This window comes from Littorina saxatilis, linkage group LG17 (genome assembly GCF_037325665.1).
Source record: "Littorina saxatilis isolate snail1 linkage group LG17, US_GU_Lsax_2.0, whole genome shotgun sequence".
Taxonomy (NCBI): Eukaryota; Metazoa; Mollusca; class Gastropoda; order Littorinimorpha; family Littorinidae; genus Littorina; species Littorina saxatilis.
This window is the reverse complement of record NC_090261.1, coordinates 36,492,698-36,513,526: the sequence shown is the minus strand read 5'-3', so window position 1 is coordinate 36,513,526 and position 20,829 is coordinate 36,492,698. Positions and strand designations below refer to the sequence as shown.

The 20,829-nt window shown below is 41.0% G+C and overlaps 1 protein-coding gene across 1 annotated transcript in view; it reads right to left on the bottom strand.

The window, feature by feature from the left end:
• LOC138953273 (sodium channel protein para-like) overlaps positions 1 to 20,829 on the bottom strand; it is an 88,405-nt gene that overhangs the window by 58,857 nt on the left and 8,719 nt on the right. The window contains exons 4-10 of the mRNA XM_070325072.1: positions 14,788 to 14,916; positions 12,367 to 12,461; positions 5,672 to 5,881; positions 4,965 to 5,025; positions 4,094 to 4,256; positions 3,336 to 3,500; positions 2,838 to 2,984 (exon numbers count right to left, since the gene is read on the bottom strand). Coding sequence (XP_070181173.1) covers positions 2,838 to 2,984; positions 3,336 to 3,500; positions 4,094 to 4,256; positions 4,965 to 5,025; positions 5,672 to 5,881; positions 12,367 to 12,461; positions 14,788 to 14,916 — 970 coding nt within the window. The remainder of the gene's footprint in view (positions 1 to 2,837; positions 2,985 to 3,335; positions 3,501 to 4,093; positions 4,257 to 4,964; positions 5,026 to 5,671; positions 5,882 to 12,366; positions 12,462 to 14,787; positions 14,917 to 20,829) is intronic.

Genomic DNA, 20,829 nt, shown 5'->3' with positions numbered 1-20,829 from the left:
TGGAATAAAATGCTGTTTTGAGATATGGTGGATCGTTCATGGAATAAAAGAAGTGTTTTGAGATCAGGTCTTTCTGTTGGGACAATAAGCTGTTATCGGATCATGTGGCTCTTTAATGGAACAAAACAGTGTTCAGATATATTGGCCCTTTCATGGAACAAATAGCTGTTTTCGGATCTGGTGGGTCTTTCGTAGAAAACAAAGCTGTTTTCAGATATGGTGGCCCTTTCATGGAACAAATAGCTGTTTTCAAATCTGGTGGCTCTTTCGTAGAAAACAAAGCTGTTTTAATGGTGGCTCTTTCGTAGAACAAATAGCTGTTTTCAGATCTGGTGGCTCTTTTGTAGAACACAAAGCTGTTTTCAGATATGGTGGCTCTTCCGTGGAAGAAAAATCAAAGTAGGTGTCTTTCTATTGGGACAAGAAGCTGTTATCAGATCAGATGGCTCGTTAGTTGGAAAACAAACCCGTAAAGATCGGGTGGCTCGGGTGAGACAAAAGCTTGCTTTCAGGTCTCATGACCTTCGCCTGAGAGCGGAAGCTGTTTTGAGATCTGGTGGTAATAGTGGTCAGGCAAGACACCTCGCGTTTCAAGCAAGTTCGTATGTGCCATGGAGCACATATGTTTTTCTCTGTTGTTCTCGAACATGAAGAACTCATATGCTACTTGCCTTTGCGGAACTCTGTTTTGTGCGCAAGAATATTCCTACCTAACGAAAAAAAAACTACCCCAACAACTTGTCAAACTAAAATCGGAAAGAAAAGAGCCGAAAGTGACAATCTGCCCATGCTCTGCACATTTCAATCACACTTGGCTGTGCTGATACTATCACGCATTGGGGTACTACATACTCAGACGTTCTAACGATAAAACGACAACAAGAATAACCTAAACTGTGCGTTCCACATACAATACAATCACAACTAACACTAAGCGAATGCAATAACAGACAATACTAAGCTTTACAGTGCCTTATTTTCCCCTGCTGTAATTGCTCAAACAAATTCTATTTGTCATTTTGTGATGATAATGTAGTCCCAACCAAAACAAATCACCTGCATGATTCCAATGCTGCAGCCTTTGACAACAATTGAAAAGGAGCGCCTGATCTCTTTTGGACATGAAAAAAGACCAGTGCCTTTGATATTATGCGGACATTTGCGAACAACAGAATATTGAGATAAAAAGCGTGATCAAGGAAGGGTTTGTGCACTGAGATGTAGAAGAAAAACAATGGAAGATTAGGTTTGAGGAGTCAGGTGTGCGAGTTGGGGCAGTATGACGATTGGGGCGCTTATGGAGCTAGCTTCATGAGACAAGAATGATAGATGACAAAGAGAAGAAAAGAAAAGATGAATGGGTAAAACAAATCGCAGGGTGAAAACTGTGCTTTAATGGACAAAAGCAAGCATGAAAGGTGTGCAGGGACTAAGGTGCCAGCTCTGTGGAGGTACAAGCGGTGAAAATGTGTTTCCTTAAAAGCAGTTAGTTGACTATGCTTCCCTTTACAAAACCCCAATAAGCAAGTTCAGTGTCCTAGCTTTATAAGAAATTTCACCAACGGTTTATTTCAGGAAACAAGTCCGATGAATGACTTTCAATCCCATTTTTTTCATCTCTTTTCCGTCAAGAAAACGTTGATTTCATTATTGTATCCCAGAGCGCTGTTTGCTCTGATATTTCCAAACATGTGTATTTTAAAACATTTTTTTTTCTCTCAGTCACATCTTCTTGATTTTTTGTCATTGTAACGAGCTTCTGTAAGGGGCTTAACTTTTGATGTGCAGTTTGTCACCAAACATGGTACAACAATTAACTACCTAGTGCGAACATTTGAGGGGTATATTACAAACTAGTAAGTGAATTCATGTAACTGCTCCGGGTAGTTTTTTTTTTTTTATAGTTGTTCATCTTGAACTGCTATATTGCAAAAAATAGTTGGCATACAGAGCACATAATTATGCTCTCGAACAAAAGCAATTGTACTTTCTCTTCACGATTAAAAGTGTAAGTAGGTGACTGCTTTGTCTGTATACGTAAAAATATCAAGATCAGAACATCGTACACATTCTAGCCTCTCCATGTCTGCGAGTGGATGATCTTAGGAGCTCCCATGGGGTCGCCTTCACGCGGCGGGAGCGTTTAAACAGAGCTACCCCACCCCTTTACTTCTCTTCTTTTGTCTTATTTCTGCCTTACCAGTCCTTTCACCTATATTTCCTTCCAAGAAAACTCTCCCTACTATTCCCTGCAGTTTTCCAATTCTTTTCTTGTTGTCTTATTTCTACCTGACTGGATCCATCACCTTTATTTCACTTACCAAAAGTCTTCTTTTCCACATCCTTATTTCTCTGCACCCCGCAAGTCGTAAGAGGCGACTAATGGATTCTGTTTCTCCTTTTACCCTTGTTAAGTGGTTCTTGTATAGAATATAGTCAATGTTTGTAAAGATTTTAGTCAAGCAGTATGTAAGAAATGTTTAGTCTTTTGTACTGGAAACTTGCATTCTCACAGTAAGGTCATATATTGTACTACGTTGCAAGCCCCTGGAGCAATTTTTTGATTAGTGCTTTTGTGAACAAGAAACACTTAGCAAGTGGCTCTATCCCATCTCCCCCCTTTCCCCTATCCCATCTCCCCCCTTTCCCTCGTCGCGATATAACCTTCGTGGTTGAAAACGACGTTAAACACCAAATAAAGAAAGAAAGAATGATCTTAGGATGACTGTCTAATGAAGAATTACCGATGCGCGTTAGCGAATGAAAGTCGAACACTGTTTTGTGTGTGTTAGTAAAAACACGAGGGTTAGGTCATGGTAGAGCTAGAGCTAGCTTACCCGTTTCTGTGAGTTGCCGATCTTGAGATGGCTGCCTCCTGAGGCATCACTGGCCACCGAGTCTCTCTCTTGTGCTATGGGGTCGTAAGCTGATGTCTCTGAGGCGCTCCTGCTCAGCAAGCTCATCTTTTCGCCTTCTTCTTGTTGCTGTCAAATAAAAAATCATCATTGTTAAAAAAATACCTCAGTCTTTTCATACATGCATTGAACAGAGACTACAACTGACTAGGAATATATACTACATGTAGTTTAATAAAACTAAAAATTCCATCAAGATCAAATCGCAAAGGGAAGTAAGCGCTCAAAGCGACCTTCATCCTAACAACATTTTGCCTGTCTCGCTCTTTAGTGTTTCGAGCAGTCTATTGACACCTATGGTATTTAGAAGCACTTAATGAAAAATCGACGTTCATGCATACACATTTTGTTTTCTTCTTTTTTTATACACCTCCCATACTTTTCATATAATTATTATGCAAATAAAAATGCAATACTAACCAATCGTTCTGCCGCTTCTTCCTCGGCATCAGCGGCGTCCTGCTTCTGTTGTTCGTCGTACGACATGGCCACGATGGCCAAGATCAAGTTGACCAGGTAGAAGGAGCCCAGGAGGATGACCAGACCAAAGTACAGGGCGTGGGCCGAGCCCTCTGCTCTCAGCACCTGCAAACAGTGGCGCGTGATCTCAATAATAACACACTAAATCCATTTTCATAACAATGCAAAACGGATAAACGGATCACGAAGGCTTAGTTTATGGGACGTTTCAGTATGGACAAAACCAAACATTTACGCAGATCTTAAGAATGGTTTCATTGCATTTTAAGCTAGACATGCTGTTAAAGAGATAAAATGATAACAAAGAGGCCATAAAATCGTTTTTACAGCGTGTTATCCTGCTGATGCTACAAAAGAAGAACAGTTTTTGAAAGGTATTATTGTAAGTGATTATCCGTGAACTTTCTATGTCCCCGCTTTTTCAGTGCACAACCAGTCTGTGGATAAAGAAATAGTTTGCAAAGAGAATAAGAAGTAAGAAAATAATCCTTAAACAAAATCCTGAATAACTTTCAAGTGTCAGCAGGTGATACAAACTCTCCCGATAGTACTGTGTCATGAAACGAAAGAGCACACACACAAAAAACCAAATCATACACGCACACCAACGAACATACCCCCTGCCCCATTCCCCATCTTCAGCACCACCAACAAGAAGATCCAATAGCCACAACACAAAACTAGGACATGTCTCTTACCAGGTGGTACAGACTCTCCCAGAAGTCCTGTGTCATGAGGCGGAAGGCGCACAACAAAGCCCAGCCAAAGTTGTCGAAGCTGGTGTAACCGTAGTTGGGATTGGGCCCCACGTCCGGAACGCAGATGTAAGTAAAATTTTCAAGTGGGTTCAAGCCACACCCACTGTTGCAAACAAGAAAAGAAGGAAGAGGTCATGAAATCTGCACACCCAGTGACCTGTCTTAGCAGGCATGAGATCATAGAATGTCCAAAGAAAGATTGAAATAATGTCAACCCACCCCCACCCGGAAAATAATACTAAATTGTGACATCTGGGGATCTGAAGAATGTGATCTGATCTGGAGCTTTCAAAATTCCAGAAATTGCAAATTAGCGGAAACAAACTAATCTTTCCTTACTTTGTGAGAACGTAAACACCATTTTCAAAGAAACACGGGTTTACTACCCAAATCTAAGTTAAGTAATTCTGTATGTCCTTGCATTTCTGTTTGTGTATCAGATGGTTGTACTTGTTATTGTTAGTTTGCTTCAAGAGATGTGTGAGTGGACCACAGTCTGCGAATGTTTTGTATCGTGTTTTGAATTAAGCGTTCCATGAAATAACCTTCGCTGTTTTTGAATCTTTGCTCATAGCAGGTTTAAAGGAGCTAAAGCAAGTAATCTTTCCGTGGAACATTAGTCGAGAACGAAGGTTTTTTAGTAACTATTTTCCTTTTGGCACTGTAATGTTCTTTTCTCATGAGGGAATTGTATTGCTAATCTACGCGAATTTTCCCCCTCCCTTAAATTAGCACTGAGTCCTGCCCACATAAAACTAACAAGCAAAATTGCAAATAAACCATATTTTTCATTATTTTTTGGAACACTTACCCGGCCCCACTGCCGTTTCCACAAACCATGATGTTTTCGTAGTAATCTAGCTCCCAGTTACCTGAAACAATGTAAACACTATTATTACGAGTGAGTTGGTGGGCGAGTCAAAATCAATAGTCTTCAGAAAATTATGTGCGTATTACACTATAATATGCTTTAAAGAAACTTAACTTAAAAAAGCATAAAGTATGTACAGATAATGCACACTGAACAGTCAGACTCATTCTGTCTATACTTATGATTCTGTTCTTCTAAGTGGAAAACTCAAATATCATTGTCAGAAAAACACACTCAACATCCCAACTGTGTTTTACATTTTTTTATTTTTTTTATCTTTATGCAACATCCTACCTATTACAATAAGGTCTTTATATTTGCACACTCCTCATCGTTGGTCATTTTTGGGACAAACATCGTATCTTGACCAGGGGTTCTAGTTTTGCGTGGGCAATCCACGTCACGCTGAAACGTACTTCAAATGACCAAAAAGTTAGCGTCTTTTTGGCAGAATTAACACTTATTTTTAAGGATCGGAGAAAATTGACGCCAATAATGCCTAAAACTCCCGAAAATTGACACTTTTTATGGCCTTTTTTTGTGCAAATTTACCGACTAGCAACATCCCTGCTTACTGTTACTTCTTAATATTACAGCAATTCAAAGATAATTTTTTTTGGAAAGAAAAACACGTCCATTGTACGTACCAGGATTCCAGACAAACTCGGTCCACTCTTCATCTGTAATGTTAGGTCCGAGTTCCTCTGTCCAGTTGCGGACACACTTCTGTCGCAGGGCGCCCGTGTAGAGCTGCATGCCGATGAGCGCGAAGATGGACAGCATGAAAATGGTGAGGATCATCACGTCGCGCAACCTCCGTACCGCCTCCAGTAAGGCACCCACAATGGTCTTCAAGCCTGAGAAATGGCAAGAATGTGCGGGTCAGTGCTCTGCAGGTCTCTGTCTCGAGCTATCTCTGTCTCTGCCTGCCTGTCTGCCCCTCCCCCCCCCCCCATCGCTCTCTCTCTCTCTCTCTCTCTCTCTCTCTCTCTCTCTCTCTCTCTCTCTCTCTCTCTCTCTCTCTCTCTCTCTCTCTTACATGGTAATTCAGTTCTCCTCGTGAACACTGATGGTAACCATTGTGTTTTATTTTGACTTGATCGAACCCACCGACTTTGAGTGACCTTTGTGCATCATATCACTTGGACGGACCAGTGTGACCATAAACCATTGTGTTTTCTTTGACTTGGTCGGACCCACTGACTTTGAGTGACCTTTGTGCATCATATCACTTGGTCGGACCCGTGTGACCATAAACCATTGTGTCTTATTTGACTTGGTCGGACCCACTGTCTTTGAGTGCCCTTTGTGCATCATATGACTTGGTCGGTCCCGTGTGACCATAAACCATTGTGTTTTATTTGACTTGGTCTGACCCACTGCCTTTTAGTGACCTTTGTGCATCATATCACTTGGTCGGACTCGTGTGACCATAAACCATTGTGTTTTATTTGACTTGATCGGACCCACCGACTTTGAGTGACCTTTGTGCATCATATGAATTGGTCGGACTCGTGTGACCATAAACCATTGTGTTTTATTTGACTTGATCGGACCCACCGACTTTGAGTGTCCTTTGTGCATCATATGAATTGGTCGGACTCGTGTGACCATAAACCATTGTGTTTTAATTGACTTGATCGGACCCGTGTGACCGTGTGACCATAGCGATCAAAGTGCCTTTATTAGTTACAATTGCACGCTGTATGTTTTATTATGTTTTTACCGACAGCCATTGCTAGTGATTTTAATTAGCTGCTGCCGTATTTCTTGAGTTGTTCTTGCTTTATTTGCTTTAATTTCTTTGTTTGAAGTTTTCGTGTATTCCTTCTTCTTGTGTTTGATAATGCTGCATGTTGGTCATTTAAATGTTTACCATCTAGATGCCAAAGTACAAGACATATGCAATTTTCTACACAGCGCAACCCCCGTGTACCACTTATACGGCATCACCGAATCACGCTTACACGACAGCATCCCCGATACCCGCATCCGTATCCCTGATTATGACGTCATACGTCGTCGTGATTCCCGTCGTACCGGTGAAAATGGCATCGCTGCTTACATCCACTCTTCCATTGTTCAATACACGCGTAGAAGACCTGACTTAGAACACAAAGACATTGAATGCATGTGGCTAGAGTTTAAACTAAAGGAAACAGCCCCTTCTACTCTTGTTTGTTTTCTTTACAGAAACCCTTCTGCCATTGGTGACTGGTACGATGACCCTATCGAGATGATAGATACAGTGTATACATGTAAACCTCACGCAGACATCCTGTTACTCGGGGACTTTAATATTGACTTATTTGTCACGATTAGGTGACTTGGATCAAGAAAGTGTCACTCGGTGGGGTGCCTTCTCTTGGTCAATTGCGATAGAAAGCGCCTGTGCGTTCTGTCAACGGTTGTGGGTTTTGCCGACAGCGCAGAACGAACACGGATATTTCTGTGTTGCACGGATTTCACGGGGGTGATTTCTGCTGTCAAGGCAGAATTGTGGATAACTGAACTGGGGTATGTGACAGGGTGAGTCACGTGATTTTGTCAAGGTTGTCTGCCTGAGACATGTTAACTGGACACTCTAAATTCAGCAGCGAGGAAGAAGGGTCGGTGTCAGAATTCTCCTACAAGTTTGATGGTTTTTCAACACGTTTAAATACTTTACTGGGTATCAACGTGCTATGCTACTTGCTAGTGAGGCTTGATAGGAACTCCATAGGACAGACCACCTTCTTCTTGGACACATGCTGGCTGACAGACGGGTCGTCAAATTCTCTTCGCTGTGCGGGGAGGTATTTTCACCGCAGAAAGGAGTCAGCAAGAGGTTGAATGGGACATCGCTGTTGACGAACAGGGGCCGTTCAAAGGAGGAAGCAGTTTTAGCTTCAGTGAGAGTGCTACATTCATAGGCTTTTGAGGTAATAAATCATTATTTAACGCTGTTGACGAGTCTGTGTTTGTGGAATGAAATACTCTCTGTTGTTCTTTCCAGGTTAGCGCATAATTTGCTCTTTGTGACGCTAAAATATTAATCTGTATATGGTTTTTGCAGATATGGAGAGAGGGAAGGAAATGGCTGATTTGTTGTTGTAAAAGTTCGTTTGTGCAGGCCCACATGCTCGATGAGATATGTAAAGATGACATGTTTAAAGGTGGAGGTTGTTGGGTAGCTTGACATGTTTAGTGCACCGAGGCTTTTTGTTGCAGCCTTTCTATCTTCCGTTGCTGTTGTCTGCGGGACGCTGTTACCTGCGGGATGCTGTATCTGCGGGACGCTACATCAAGATCGTCCGCGGAGTGATGTAACCAGCTAACCGGCTAACCGGCTAACCAGCTAACCAGCGACTGGGTGTGGCGCCTGATGTCTCCACAGTTCCCTGTTTCGTCACCACGCTAACCAGCACTTCATTCGACGGAGCAGTTGTGGAGACTAAAGACTAATTACAGGCCGTCCACTCAGTGGCAGAAGAAAAAGCTAAGTGCACCATGTCTTTGCACCCTGTTTACCACCGTTGTCATCCTTTCTATTTATGATTACATTCGAGCGGTGACAACGTGGGGTGTGTGACACCTGCATAAGTTAGCACTTTTAGGCAGATCAGCTATATTTTCCTAACTTTACACGGGATCAGCGTGTTACTATAATTTTCTATATTCTAACTGGCATTTTGTCAGTGACCACTGATTTTTACGTTTTGAACGTAAAAGAACATATTTTGGAGTGAAGTCTCGAGGGAGGTGGCGAGTTATTACATAAACAGGCGTCTGAAACTTATACTTTTGTTGTTTCTAGTTAATTGTATGACTGCGAGAGTGGATCGTGGTGTGGTTAGTTAGTTAGAAGTAACTAACCGTTTCATAATCACCTTATGTGATATATTGAAACGTGACATTATTAAAACCTCAGCCTCGATGGGATGGGATTGTATCATCACTAGGTTTCATGCAGCTTATAACTTTACCTACTAGAGTCACAGAAACTTCATCTACTTTGCTTGATCTCATCTACTCAAACAACCACTCCTCAGTACTAAATGCTTCACTCGCAGATCTTAACATTAGTGATCATTCTCCAATATTCTGTACTAAAACCACTAAAATGCCAAAATCAAATCATAAAGGTCACACAGTCATATCTTTTCGATCCTTTAAAAATTTTGATCGTGATTCCTTCCTGTCCGATCTAAACGTAGCACGATTTGACCAAGTTTTCAACCACACGGTCCCTGATCAAGCATTAGAATGTTGGTATGACACCCTATTACCTATAATAAACAAGCACGCACCTATAAAGAAAATGTGAGTAAAACATCCTAAACTTCCACCCTGCATGTTCAATAAAATAACTGAAGCCATGGATCAGCGTGACCTGATAAAAAAAGCTAAACAATTCCAAGATTATAAAATAGCTAGAAATAGGTTAAAAAACATGGTTCGTGACTCAAAGAAAGCTTACTTTAATAAACTCGTTGAGAATAACCGGGATATCTCGCAGATCTGGCGTGCACTAAATTCACTCATCAGAGGTTCCACTTCTAACTCCACCCAGATCCCCCGTCACTTAACGCCAGACATCTTTAACTCTCACTTTTCGTCTGTAGCTACCACTCTTAGCAACCCTGACAATGCCTCTCCCAACAACTCTGACAATCTATCCGTCTACTGCAAACAAAAGACGGCGAATAAAGCACCCTTTCAAATCCCACCCATTGCAGTGCACGAATTAGGACGACTGATTTCACAACTTCAGAACAAAAAATCTTCAGGACCTGATGAAATCAGCAACCACTTATTAAAACTCTCCCTTCCTTACACAGTTGACTCTCTCACATATATCTTCAATCTCTGCATACAGCGCAATACCTTTCCGCAAGCACTAAAGAAAGCTAAAGTTATTCCTCTCCCCAAATCCAAAAACACTTCTGATGTTAGCAACTACCGCCCTATTTCCTTACTCTCAGTACTATCAAAGCTTCTTGAAAGACATATTCACATTAATCTCACAAAATACATGGACCGTTTGGCCCTTTTCCACCCCTTGCACTCTGGTTTCCGCAGTAACCACTCATGTTCTACTGCGCTCTCGCTTTTGAAAGACAAATGTCTGTCAGCCATAAATTCCTCCCAGCTCTCTGGGGTCGTATACTTAGATTTCTCTAAGGCCTTTGACCTCGTTGATCATAAAATTCTCCTCAACAAATTATCACTATATCTCAACGGATCTGACTCTCTGTCTTTCTTTCAGTCTTTCCTTGAAAACCGATCGCAACAAGTCTATGTACATGGTGCGTACTCAAGAGAGGAGTCCGTGTTATATGGAGTACCCCAGAGCTCTGTCTTAGGTCCTATTCTTTTCTGTATTTACGTTAATGACCTTCCACTTCACTTCTCTGACAACTCAGTAGAATGCCACATGCTCGCTGATGACACAACACTACGGACACAAAATAGACGCCTTGACAATATTCAACAATCTATTCAGCACACCCTTAGAGACATCTCACAATGGTGCTCTGAAAACAACATGGTCCTAAACCCTCTGAAATCTAAATCAATGGTAATTACAACGCGCCAGAAGCATCAGTTGTCCCCCCTCTCACTAGATTTCACCATCAACGGAAACTCAATAGAAAAGGTTAGCGAACACAAACTGCTAGGCGTGATTATCGATGATAAGCTTAGGTGGCATTCCCACATTGAACATCTGTGTAAACGCGTTTCAAGAAATTTATTCCTACTTTCAAAACTTCAGTCAGTCATAACTTTAGACGCCCGAAAAATGTTCTACAACGCCCACATCAAACCTCACATTGATTATGACTCTGTCATCTGGGATGGCTGTAGTGATGCATTATTCAAAACTATAAATTCTCGTCATCGAAGGTCTGCTAAACTCATTCTGCCTGACCCATCACTAACTACTGACGCAAAACTGACAGCCCTCAATATACCTCAACTTAAACAACAGCTTTTATTTAATAAATCAGTTTTCATGCACAAGATCCTACGTGACCAAGCACCCGAATATCTAACTCACTTGTTTCAATCAACTCCTTCTCGGTATTCCACCTTCAAGCATAATCTGGCCTGCCCGAAGCCACGCGTTGACATATTTAAAACTAGTCTTTCATACTCGGGAGCCTATGTCTGGAACTCCCTACCTACATGCTTAAAATCGATCAGTAACCTTAAAACATTCAAAACACATCTGCAAAAATACATTCAAACATCACTTTAATGTGATATGCCTGGTTGCTCAAACGTATGTATGCCTTCTATCCTTCTGAAATGTGCATGTGTGTGTGTCTTGCGTCAACTTGGTGTGTGTTCTGATAATGTATGGTTGTATTGCCCGTATTGTGATATCTGTATATCACATGTCTGTAAAGAATGATCTTATTCTTATATTACTATTATTGCGTGTGTCTGCGTTTCATCATAAAAAGTTTGTTCCTATACATGTATTCCCATTTCGATTATAACCATTTTGCTTAGATCAGGACTAGCTGTAAGAAAGGTCCTACGGACCTAATGCTATCTTTCCTGTAATAAAGTTCAAGTTCAAGTTCAAGTTCTCTCTCTCTCTCTCTCTCTCTCTCTCTCTCTCTCTCTCTCTCTCTCTCTCTCTCTCTTTCTCTCTCTTACTTTAACGTTGGCGTTTTTGTATTACACTTGAAGTAATACAGGGTTCCTGTAATTGTGAGTGATACTTGTCAATATCAGTGATAAATATTAACTTTCACATTGATAATAGTAATTATTACTGTTGGTGTTAGTATGACGTAATAGTGTGTTGCAAAAAGAGGGGAAGAAACTCATCGCACTCACGGGGAGTAAATTCTTAGTAATATGGGGAGTGTTTTTTTTATATAGGGAGTAATAATTTCTTGCAAAATGTGTTTGGGAAGTAACATTTTTGTACCAAATTTTTACTCGGGAGTACACCTGTCGTGTGAGTAATTTCCTTGTGTTATGGGGGAGTAAATGTTTCGAAAGGGGAGTTACATTTTCGTACGAACATTTTACTCGGGAGTACACCTGTCGTGGGGAGTAATTTGCCCGTGCTACACCGGCCTTTATAACAACCAACTCGTAGAAAGTGGACTTTAAAATACTACTCTTACTTTTTGAATTTCACTGGAAGTTATATATATCATTGTACCGTCTTACTGTTGAAGGAACTGTGCACAATTACATTCTATTGTCTGTGGTAAATACGCAGCTTTTTTGCATTCGCATGTTTATTCCAACCAATTATCGTAGTAGTAGTTGAAGATAGTTAAAGCCTCTCACATTTAACGCCCCCTTTTTGAAAGTGTAACACAAGACTTTATCTTACCAGGTATGACAGCTACAGTCTTCAATGCTCTAAGAACTCTAAATGTTCGTAAGGCGGCCAGATTCCCAAGAATTGGGATCGCCATCGTCAAATACCTGCACACAGAGACACTGATGTTAAACATTGGTACTTAAAAAAAGGCTTAAAGATACATTCCTTCTTGTGTAAGCAATCAAAGTCACTAACACAGGTCGCTCCCGGCTTTTAAATGCCGTAAGCACCCAGGAGAAAAGCGAAATACGATGACCATACATTGGAATATGTGTCAATAAAATCAGCGTTAAAATTAAAAAAAATAACAAATGCCATATGCTTCCTGTGTAGTGTTCGACTTTTTGTTGTTGACCAGTTTGTTTTCAAAGCAACACAGGTATTTATTCATTCAAAAAATCCCACTCTGCACAGCTATGGATTGTTGAAATGGGGTTAAAGGGACATGATGGTTTCAATACATGCAAACGCCTGGGCAGATTTGTGATGGTGTACATAATAGGCTAATCAAGAAGGACGATACCTTTCAAGGTCAAACTTTTGACCATTCACAGATATATAATCATTTAATTTAACTAATCACGCCCTTGTTAAAATCGTACATAAGTAACGTTCCTGTTTACATTGTTAAATGGTCAATGAATGTGGCTACTTAACTGGTAATATATAATTGTCCTGAGTATATAGATAAGTAGGCAGGTACACAGACAGACAGACCACAGAATAGGCAGACAGACATAGAGACAAACAGACAGGGAGACAGACAGGCAGAAAGACAAGCCGACGGTCAAGCAGACAGACAAGAGTAGAAGAAAAAGATTAAGAAGGAAGAGAAGGAAGACGTCGAAAGCCAGACAGACAGCCAGACAGACAGGCAGACAGACAGGCAGACAGACAAGAGTAGAAGAAAAAGATGTAGAAGGAAGAGACAAAAGAAGACGAGGGCCAGACAGACTACCAGACAGACAGGCAAACAGACACGCAGACAGACAAGAGTAGAAGAAAAAGATGTAGAAGGAAGAGAAGCAAGAAGACGAGGGCCAGACAGACAACCAGACAGACAGGCAAACAGACACGCAGACAGACAAGAGTAGAAGAAAAAGATGTAGAAGGAAGAGAAGAAAGAAGACGAGGGCCAGACAGACAACCAGACAGACAGGCAAACAGACACGCAGACAGACAAGAGTAGAAGAAAAAGATGAAGAAGGAAGAGAAGAAAGATGACGAGGGCCAGACAGACAACCAGACAGACAGGCAAACAGACACGCAGACAGACAAGAGTAGAAGAAAAAGATGTAGAAGGAAGAGAAGCAAGAAGACGAGGGCCAGACAGACAACCAGACAGACAGGCAAACAGACACGCAGACAGACAAGAGTAGAAGAAAAAGATGTAGAAGGAAGAGAAGCAAGAAGACGAGAGCCAGACAGACAACCAGACAGGCAAACAGACACGCAGACAGACAAGAGTAGAAGAAAAAGATGTAGAAGGAAGAGAAGCAAGAAGACGAGAGCCAGACAGACAACCAGACAGACAGTCAACCAGACAGGCAAACAAGAGTAGAAGAAAAACGATGAAGAAGGAAGAGGAGGAAGATGAAGAGAGCGATAACAATGACAGACAGACGCAGAAAAGGAGAGTGGGGAGTAGGAACGCAGAGAGAGAGAGAGGGGGGGGGGAGAGAGAGCATGAGAGAGAAAGAGAGAGAGAGAGAGAGACAAAGACAGAGAGAGAGAGAGAGACACAGACAGAGAGAGAGAGAGGAGAAGAGAGAGAGAGAGAGAGAGAGAGAGAGAGAGAGAGAGAGAGAGAGAGAGAGAGAGAGGGGGAGAGACACAGTAAGAGAACAGATTGACAGACAAACAGACAGACAAAAGAAAAGAAGAAGGATGAAGAGGGTAAGAAGAAGAAAGCAATAGACAGACGCACACAGGTCAGTTTATTAAAGAGAGAGAGAGAGAGAGAGTGCGTTAAGACTAAGAGAGGGAGATACAGGGGAACAAGAGAGAGACAGAAGAGGGGGAAGGGAGACAGAGAGAGACAGAGACAGAGAATAGAGGCAGACTGAAGAGAGACAGAGAGGCAGAGGGAGACAGACAAACAGATAAGTAACCTTTTTAGCTGTGAAATGGTCAATGACTATGGTGACTTAACTAATACACGTATAAAGATAAGTAGACAGGCACACCGACAAACAGACAGGCCAAAGGAGAGACAGAAAGAAAGAAAGAAAGGCAGACAGACAGACAGAGACAGAGAGACAGACAGACAGACAGACAGACAGGCAGACAGACAAAGGCAGACAGACAGACAGACAGACAGACAGGCAGACAGACAGGCAGACCGAGCAAGCAGCCGACCGACAAACAAGAGGCAGACTAACAGGACAGACATACAGAGAAGGGTCAAGACAACAATCGGGGAATACTGACGCTGAGCAGATGACGAAGAAATCAAGCCAGTTCCACGGGTCACGGAGGAAGGTGAATGGCTGAACGATGAAGCCTCGGGCTAGCATTTTGACCACTGCCTCCACCGTGTAGATGCCCAAGAAGATATTCCTGTGTTGGGTACACGTTGAGTCACGCCAATCCGCGCAGAGCCACGTCAATTCACGCGAAAATCATATGACGTCACACCAGGCATCAGGACACGCCATTGGTCACGTCAGACCAAGTTACGTCACGCCACGCCAATCCACGTCATGTGACACCACACAGCGGGGCAGAGAAGAATGGAAAAGCAGAAGAAACAAAAGAGAAAAAAAAAGAGAAAAAAGAACAAGGCATTAGTATTAGCCCACGTTTTCTTGAAGAAGAAAAAAAGGTTGACAGCTTGACGTTGACATTACTTAGGCGCAGAGTAATCGTGTAAGGCTAAAGTGACTTTTAACTGTGAAATATGAAAGCTGGTGCTAGTGTATAGGCCCACTTCCTCTCAAAAAAATAGGGAGGTTACAATTGAATCAGCTACACGTATTGTCATAAACATACAAAACTACTTTTGCAGAATTCTTGGTGTATCTTTTATCTGTGTGTGAAGGTAATGTGGTCGTCGTGCAAGTTTCCTCATTAAAATGATAATAAGCCATCATTTCATTGAACGATATCAAGAGAAGCTCTGGATATTATTCTCAAAGAACTTCATTGTATACATCTGCAAACAGGAACATTACAAGCAGCTTCTTGTCCTGCGGATAACTACTCGTCCCATTACCAAAATAGTCAACTGTCGATTTAACAAAGTCAAGTATTATCGTAACAAAGCTATGCAATATCTGTAGATTAAATGTCCAGGGATCGTGAGCACGACAAAGTGCCCAACTGGGTGAGACACAAGCACTGGGTCGTATTGTGTAAAATCTCAAACAAATCTCCATTTCAACCAATACGATCCATCGCTTGGTTCCACCCAGCTGAGCAATGTTTCATGCACACCACCCCAGGAGACTCAACAGGTTACTAAAAAAACACTGGGGTATCTTAATTTATACGTTTCTATTTCAAAGTTACAATGAAAAACTATCTGACACTAATTTACTTACTATATTACTCAGGACGACTACGTCATGAATTTCTAACTAAAAGTTCCAAATATTACAACCATGCAAGCCTAAACGCCGATTACCATTACTGCTAGCTATTCTGAGCACATTTAAAGCTAGCTCATTCACAAAACAGGCTTTTGTCTCCCTCGGTTGTCCTTGTTGTGTAACTGTGGTAAACAAAAGGAGTTAATCTGGGGTAAAACTCTTTCAGAACCTTTCAATGCGTACTTGCATAGTCTTAACTTAAATTGGGCAGAAATCAATTTTATTATGGAAGAAAAAGCTAAAAGAGCGACAAAGACACAGAGGGTCGGTAGATTAGATTAAGGTTATGCGCTAGAGCTATCAGGTATTTAGAAGTACACGTGTCGATCCTGGAGGATACATTCCTGCCCGTGTAAACTACCATGCGCGCCACCCTGGATCTGTCCAGGATTTTACATGGGATAGGAGCATCCTGCATCCTTTCATTTGGAGACTGACTGAACAGCAGCAGGCTGGTCGCTTTGAGCGCAGAGTGGGGGCTATGCTATGCTATGCTATGCTATGCTACGCTATGCTAACTTGGTTTTTCTGTCCCCAGAACTAGTGTCTATTTGGGACATGACGTGGTTATATGCTAAAGAGTGTGGGGGGGGGGGGGGGAGAGGGGTCTATAAGTTACAGATTGACATAGCTGTCACTGCGTCCATTCAAGTGCAGTGTTGGGTTTCCTATGATTTGATTTCACAGGTTGACATCGCTGTCACATTGGTTGCTCTTATCCCATGTAACAGATCAGACAGACATGGAGTGGTGAACGTGATCGCTTACACGAGATGGAATGTACCTTTAAAACGTTTGAGCAGGTCAACAGACATAAAAAGTAAAGTGCGTGGAAATGCACGCAATTATTAGACCTTTTACCGAAATTACTGGCAGAACAGTTAACGAAGCGTGTTTACAAACGTTTAATAAATAATGAATACTGTCCTTCGCCTGCGAATGGACACAAATATCGACTAAGTTTGCCGAAGTGTTCTTTCTGTCTGCCATTATTTTCTGTTTGAGCTTTTGTACATTTCTGTTTCGCTCGAAGTGTCAATCAATATCTAAATACTACGTTACAAACATGCGTGATTTCTACAAGTCAGTATCCTAATTAACACATTCACGGTAACTGTGCAGTTTAACAGGAAGTCAACAACACTTGTAATTGGTTGAAGAGGCATTTTTATCTTTATTAAAAATATCTGCAATTTCTTTTCAGATTGACGGTCATATGTTTCCCATGTTAAAACTACACGGATTTGAATGTCTGTAGAAACATTTCTGTTGGCATAAAACAACATTATTTAACTATTGTTGAAAGTCAAATGATCATGATGTAATGTTGACAGTCTTTTGTTTCTTGTCTTTATTTGGGTGTGTTTCATGCTTTGAATAAAATGCTTCTGCCTTCGTTGGTAAATGAGATATGGGCCTCGGTGTCTTATTTGTAACTTTAAGTTATCTTAGTGTCAAAGCCTGTTTTCGAAGTTGTTGCTGCTTGATTGATAGTGCGCGGACTACATCGTTTTAAGCGGCGGTTTTCCGACTTGACTATTTCTGTCATGAGATCATGAACAAGGTGTTCCACTGGCTACCGCAAACCATACTGTACATAATTTGTCGCGTAGTTGTTTTTCTCTGAAATACAACGAAATTATTAAGAAACAGTTGACTATCATTCTATTTTTGTGACAGCCGTGTTTTCAGAAAAGTGTGCCACAAGGAGTCAACACCGAAACGCCTTTCGCGATAATAATAGCCAACGTCTTTGAAGTCTTCTTTAAGACTGACACTGAAAATCAAGATTTGTTTGGGATTCTTAGTATATTAGGCATTTCCTGACATGTAAGTCCTCAAAAGCATGTTATCAATTCAAACTCATCATAGGGAGAGCGTAGGTTTTGTAAGGATTTGTAAATAGGAGAATTTACTGACCGAAACATATTGCGTATCTGTCTAAACATTTTACAAACTGCAAACAATTCACACTTCCCTGACTGACACTTATTGGAGCGGCTAATATATATATTTAATCAGTATATAAACAATACTATCAGCAAATTATTCAAAGTATCTGGTTGAAGGTAAAAACTAAGTGCTACAATCAATTAAGCCAACCGTCTGTGGAAATGACACAGACTCGCGTACAAGTTATTCAAGATGGATTCCTAATGTGTACACATTCCTGTAGGTTCTTAAAATTGTATGAAACTAATTACACACTATAATTGACTGTGAGTGTTAGGCAGATACCTATAGTCTTGCATAAATGTGTTCTTAACATGCCAATGTAACTGGGTACATCGCTTATATCATTATTGCTTCGTTTAACATGCGATACATGTGTCGCAAAAGCAGGCTGCGTGCACACAGAACAAAATCTGACCATCAGCCCAAACAAAAAAATAGCCATGCACATTGAAAGCAACAGAAAATAAGCAGAAGCATACACAAAGGCATCAGGGTAGGAGAAAGGAAAAACAAAACTCAAAGTGGGTTAGAGATTACTTCGGCAGCTTTGTCAAAATATGCGCTTCAACAAAAGTAACGCAAACTTTTTTTCTGCACGAACGAGGGGACTAAACTGAATGGATAGCAGGTCACGGCACGGCACTGTCAAATAGTCACTCCACGTTGCACTCAAAGGGGGGGTAATAATGCAAAAGGAAGCAGTCCACCACATACGGAGGGTTAAACAAACCCAGGGAAAGGGATTTCAGCACATCAGACCAAGACAAGACTGTATGCAAGACGGGAAGGGAGGAGACAAGGGGGGTTCAAAACTAGCGAGGCCAACAAGAAAAGAAGTTTTTTTTGAGTAGGTGTATATATCTTCATATATACACGCATCATCAGATGGAGGAGGATATATGAATATAACACGTACATTCTGCCGACTCTCAGGAGGACTGGTTATGGACAGTATATATATATAATAGAGATAGATATAGATATATATATATATATATATAATACAGAGCACGGACCCTCCAACATCCGTGAAGATGAAATGTTATACTTACTCTACATACTCCGGAGCGCTCTCTGTGCGAGCCATGAAGATACAGTTGACGATAATGGTGATCATTACGGTGATACTAAACATTGTTAGCCTGGTCAAGGAAGCTAGTAGTCAAGAGAAAGCAGTAGCAGCAGTACAGTCAAAACTCAGCCAAAAGAAGACTACTTCTGTATGTACAAGGGGTGGGGGTGGTGAAAAGCAAGGAAGGAGCTAGGATCAAAATAAGGCAGCCACGTCATTGTACAACATCATCGCCCATTGACATAAAACGGCTTGATCTTTGATTTATTTTGATTTTTGTTTTTTTGTTTTTTTGGGGGGTGGGGTGTTTGAGTTTTATTCAGTTTCCCCTCAGAGCGCCAAATATCACCCACTCGAGCTCCCCTATACAGATCACTGATGTATACAATACTACCTATAACCTGTTTCCATTTCTACTGGCTTCCTGTGGGGTTTGAGCTTTTCTAATTTCGGAAAGATTGCAGTAGAGTAGTTTGCTAAGATTTGTTTTCAAGTTGGAAATTGACGGTGTTACTTATCATGCCATGAAATGGGTTAATACGGGAGTCACGCTAAAAGTTGAGTCTTTATATATTAAACTGAAACCCTGTTTACATAAATTTGGTCCCAATCTGAAGCCCTTTTCCCTAGAGTACAACATCGTTGTCCATATAGAACGGCTGGGTCATTTGATGATATTTTTTTTATCCGAGTATTTGTTAAACACATTCATAATACTGGAGTTGAGTTGAATCGTTGTAAAATTTGACTATTTACATTACACTGAGACCTTTTTCATACTAATGTTTGGTCAATCTGAACTTTTTCACAATAAACTTTGTTGAATCTGAAGCCGTTTGCCCTAACAAAATTAACAGTGTAACTTTTAAACATATGAATGGGAATCCAATTAAGCAAGCTGTTAAAGCTGAATTTTTACCTTAACCTGACACCTTTTTTTTTTTACACCAAATGTCACAACAGTCTGAAATCCTCTACCCCATTGTCTTCGGGTGTCGCATTAACCAGCTGTAACAACTAAATATTAACATAACACTAAAACTCTTCTTCACTAAATTTCGTTTAAAACTGAAGCCCTTTACTCCATTGTCTTCGGATGTCGAGTTCAGTAGCTGTTAAAGCTGACTTTTTAAATTAAACCGAAACTCTTCTTCTCTAAATGTCCTTGCAATCTTCAGCCCTTCACCACCCTTTCTCGAGCTTAATTGTTTTACAGCTTTTCAATACCCATCTCTTCAGTTTTGTGCTTTCGCTTGTTGTCACTATCATCAAAGGTCAGTAATAACGTATTTCATCCTATTTGCCTTGTACAATTTACTTATAATCTTGAACATCTGACACAGCTACTGTGTTTCAGTGATTTTTTGGTTTCCACACGATACTATGCTCTCTCTCTCTCTCTCTCTCTCTCTCTCTCTCTCTCTCTCTCTCTCTCTCTCTCTCTCTCTCTCTCTCTCTCTCTCTCTCTCTCTCTACACGAAACCGTGTGCAACTACTGTAGTGTATTAATCTAGTTTTCACGAAGAATTCACAGTAACAGAAATATGCATAGTTTATCAAGGCAATGATGAATTATTTGTCACACCAGGGTCCAAGCACCTTCATTAAACCTGAAACACCTGTGCGATACCAGATTTTGGTATCTTGATTCTAAAAAGAAGTGTAACTAAGCTCAACCCGTGGCTTACCGTCTAAACTCTACAAAATGAAAAATCAGATGTATCTGGGTACAATAACAGCTCGGTTTGGCAGTTCAAAAGACATGTGCGCAGTTTGAATAACGTGTGTTAGTGAGAATGAAAAAGGACAAAAAAAGGAAGCATTTAAAACTGAAAAAGAAAAACCAATACGCTG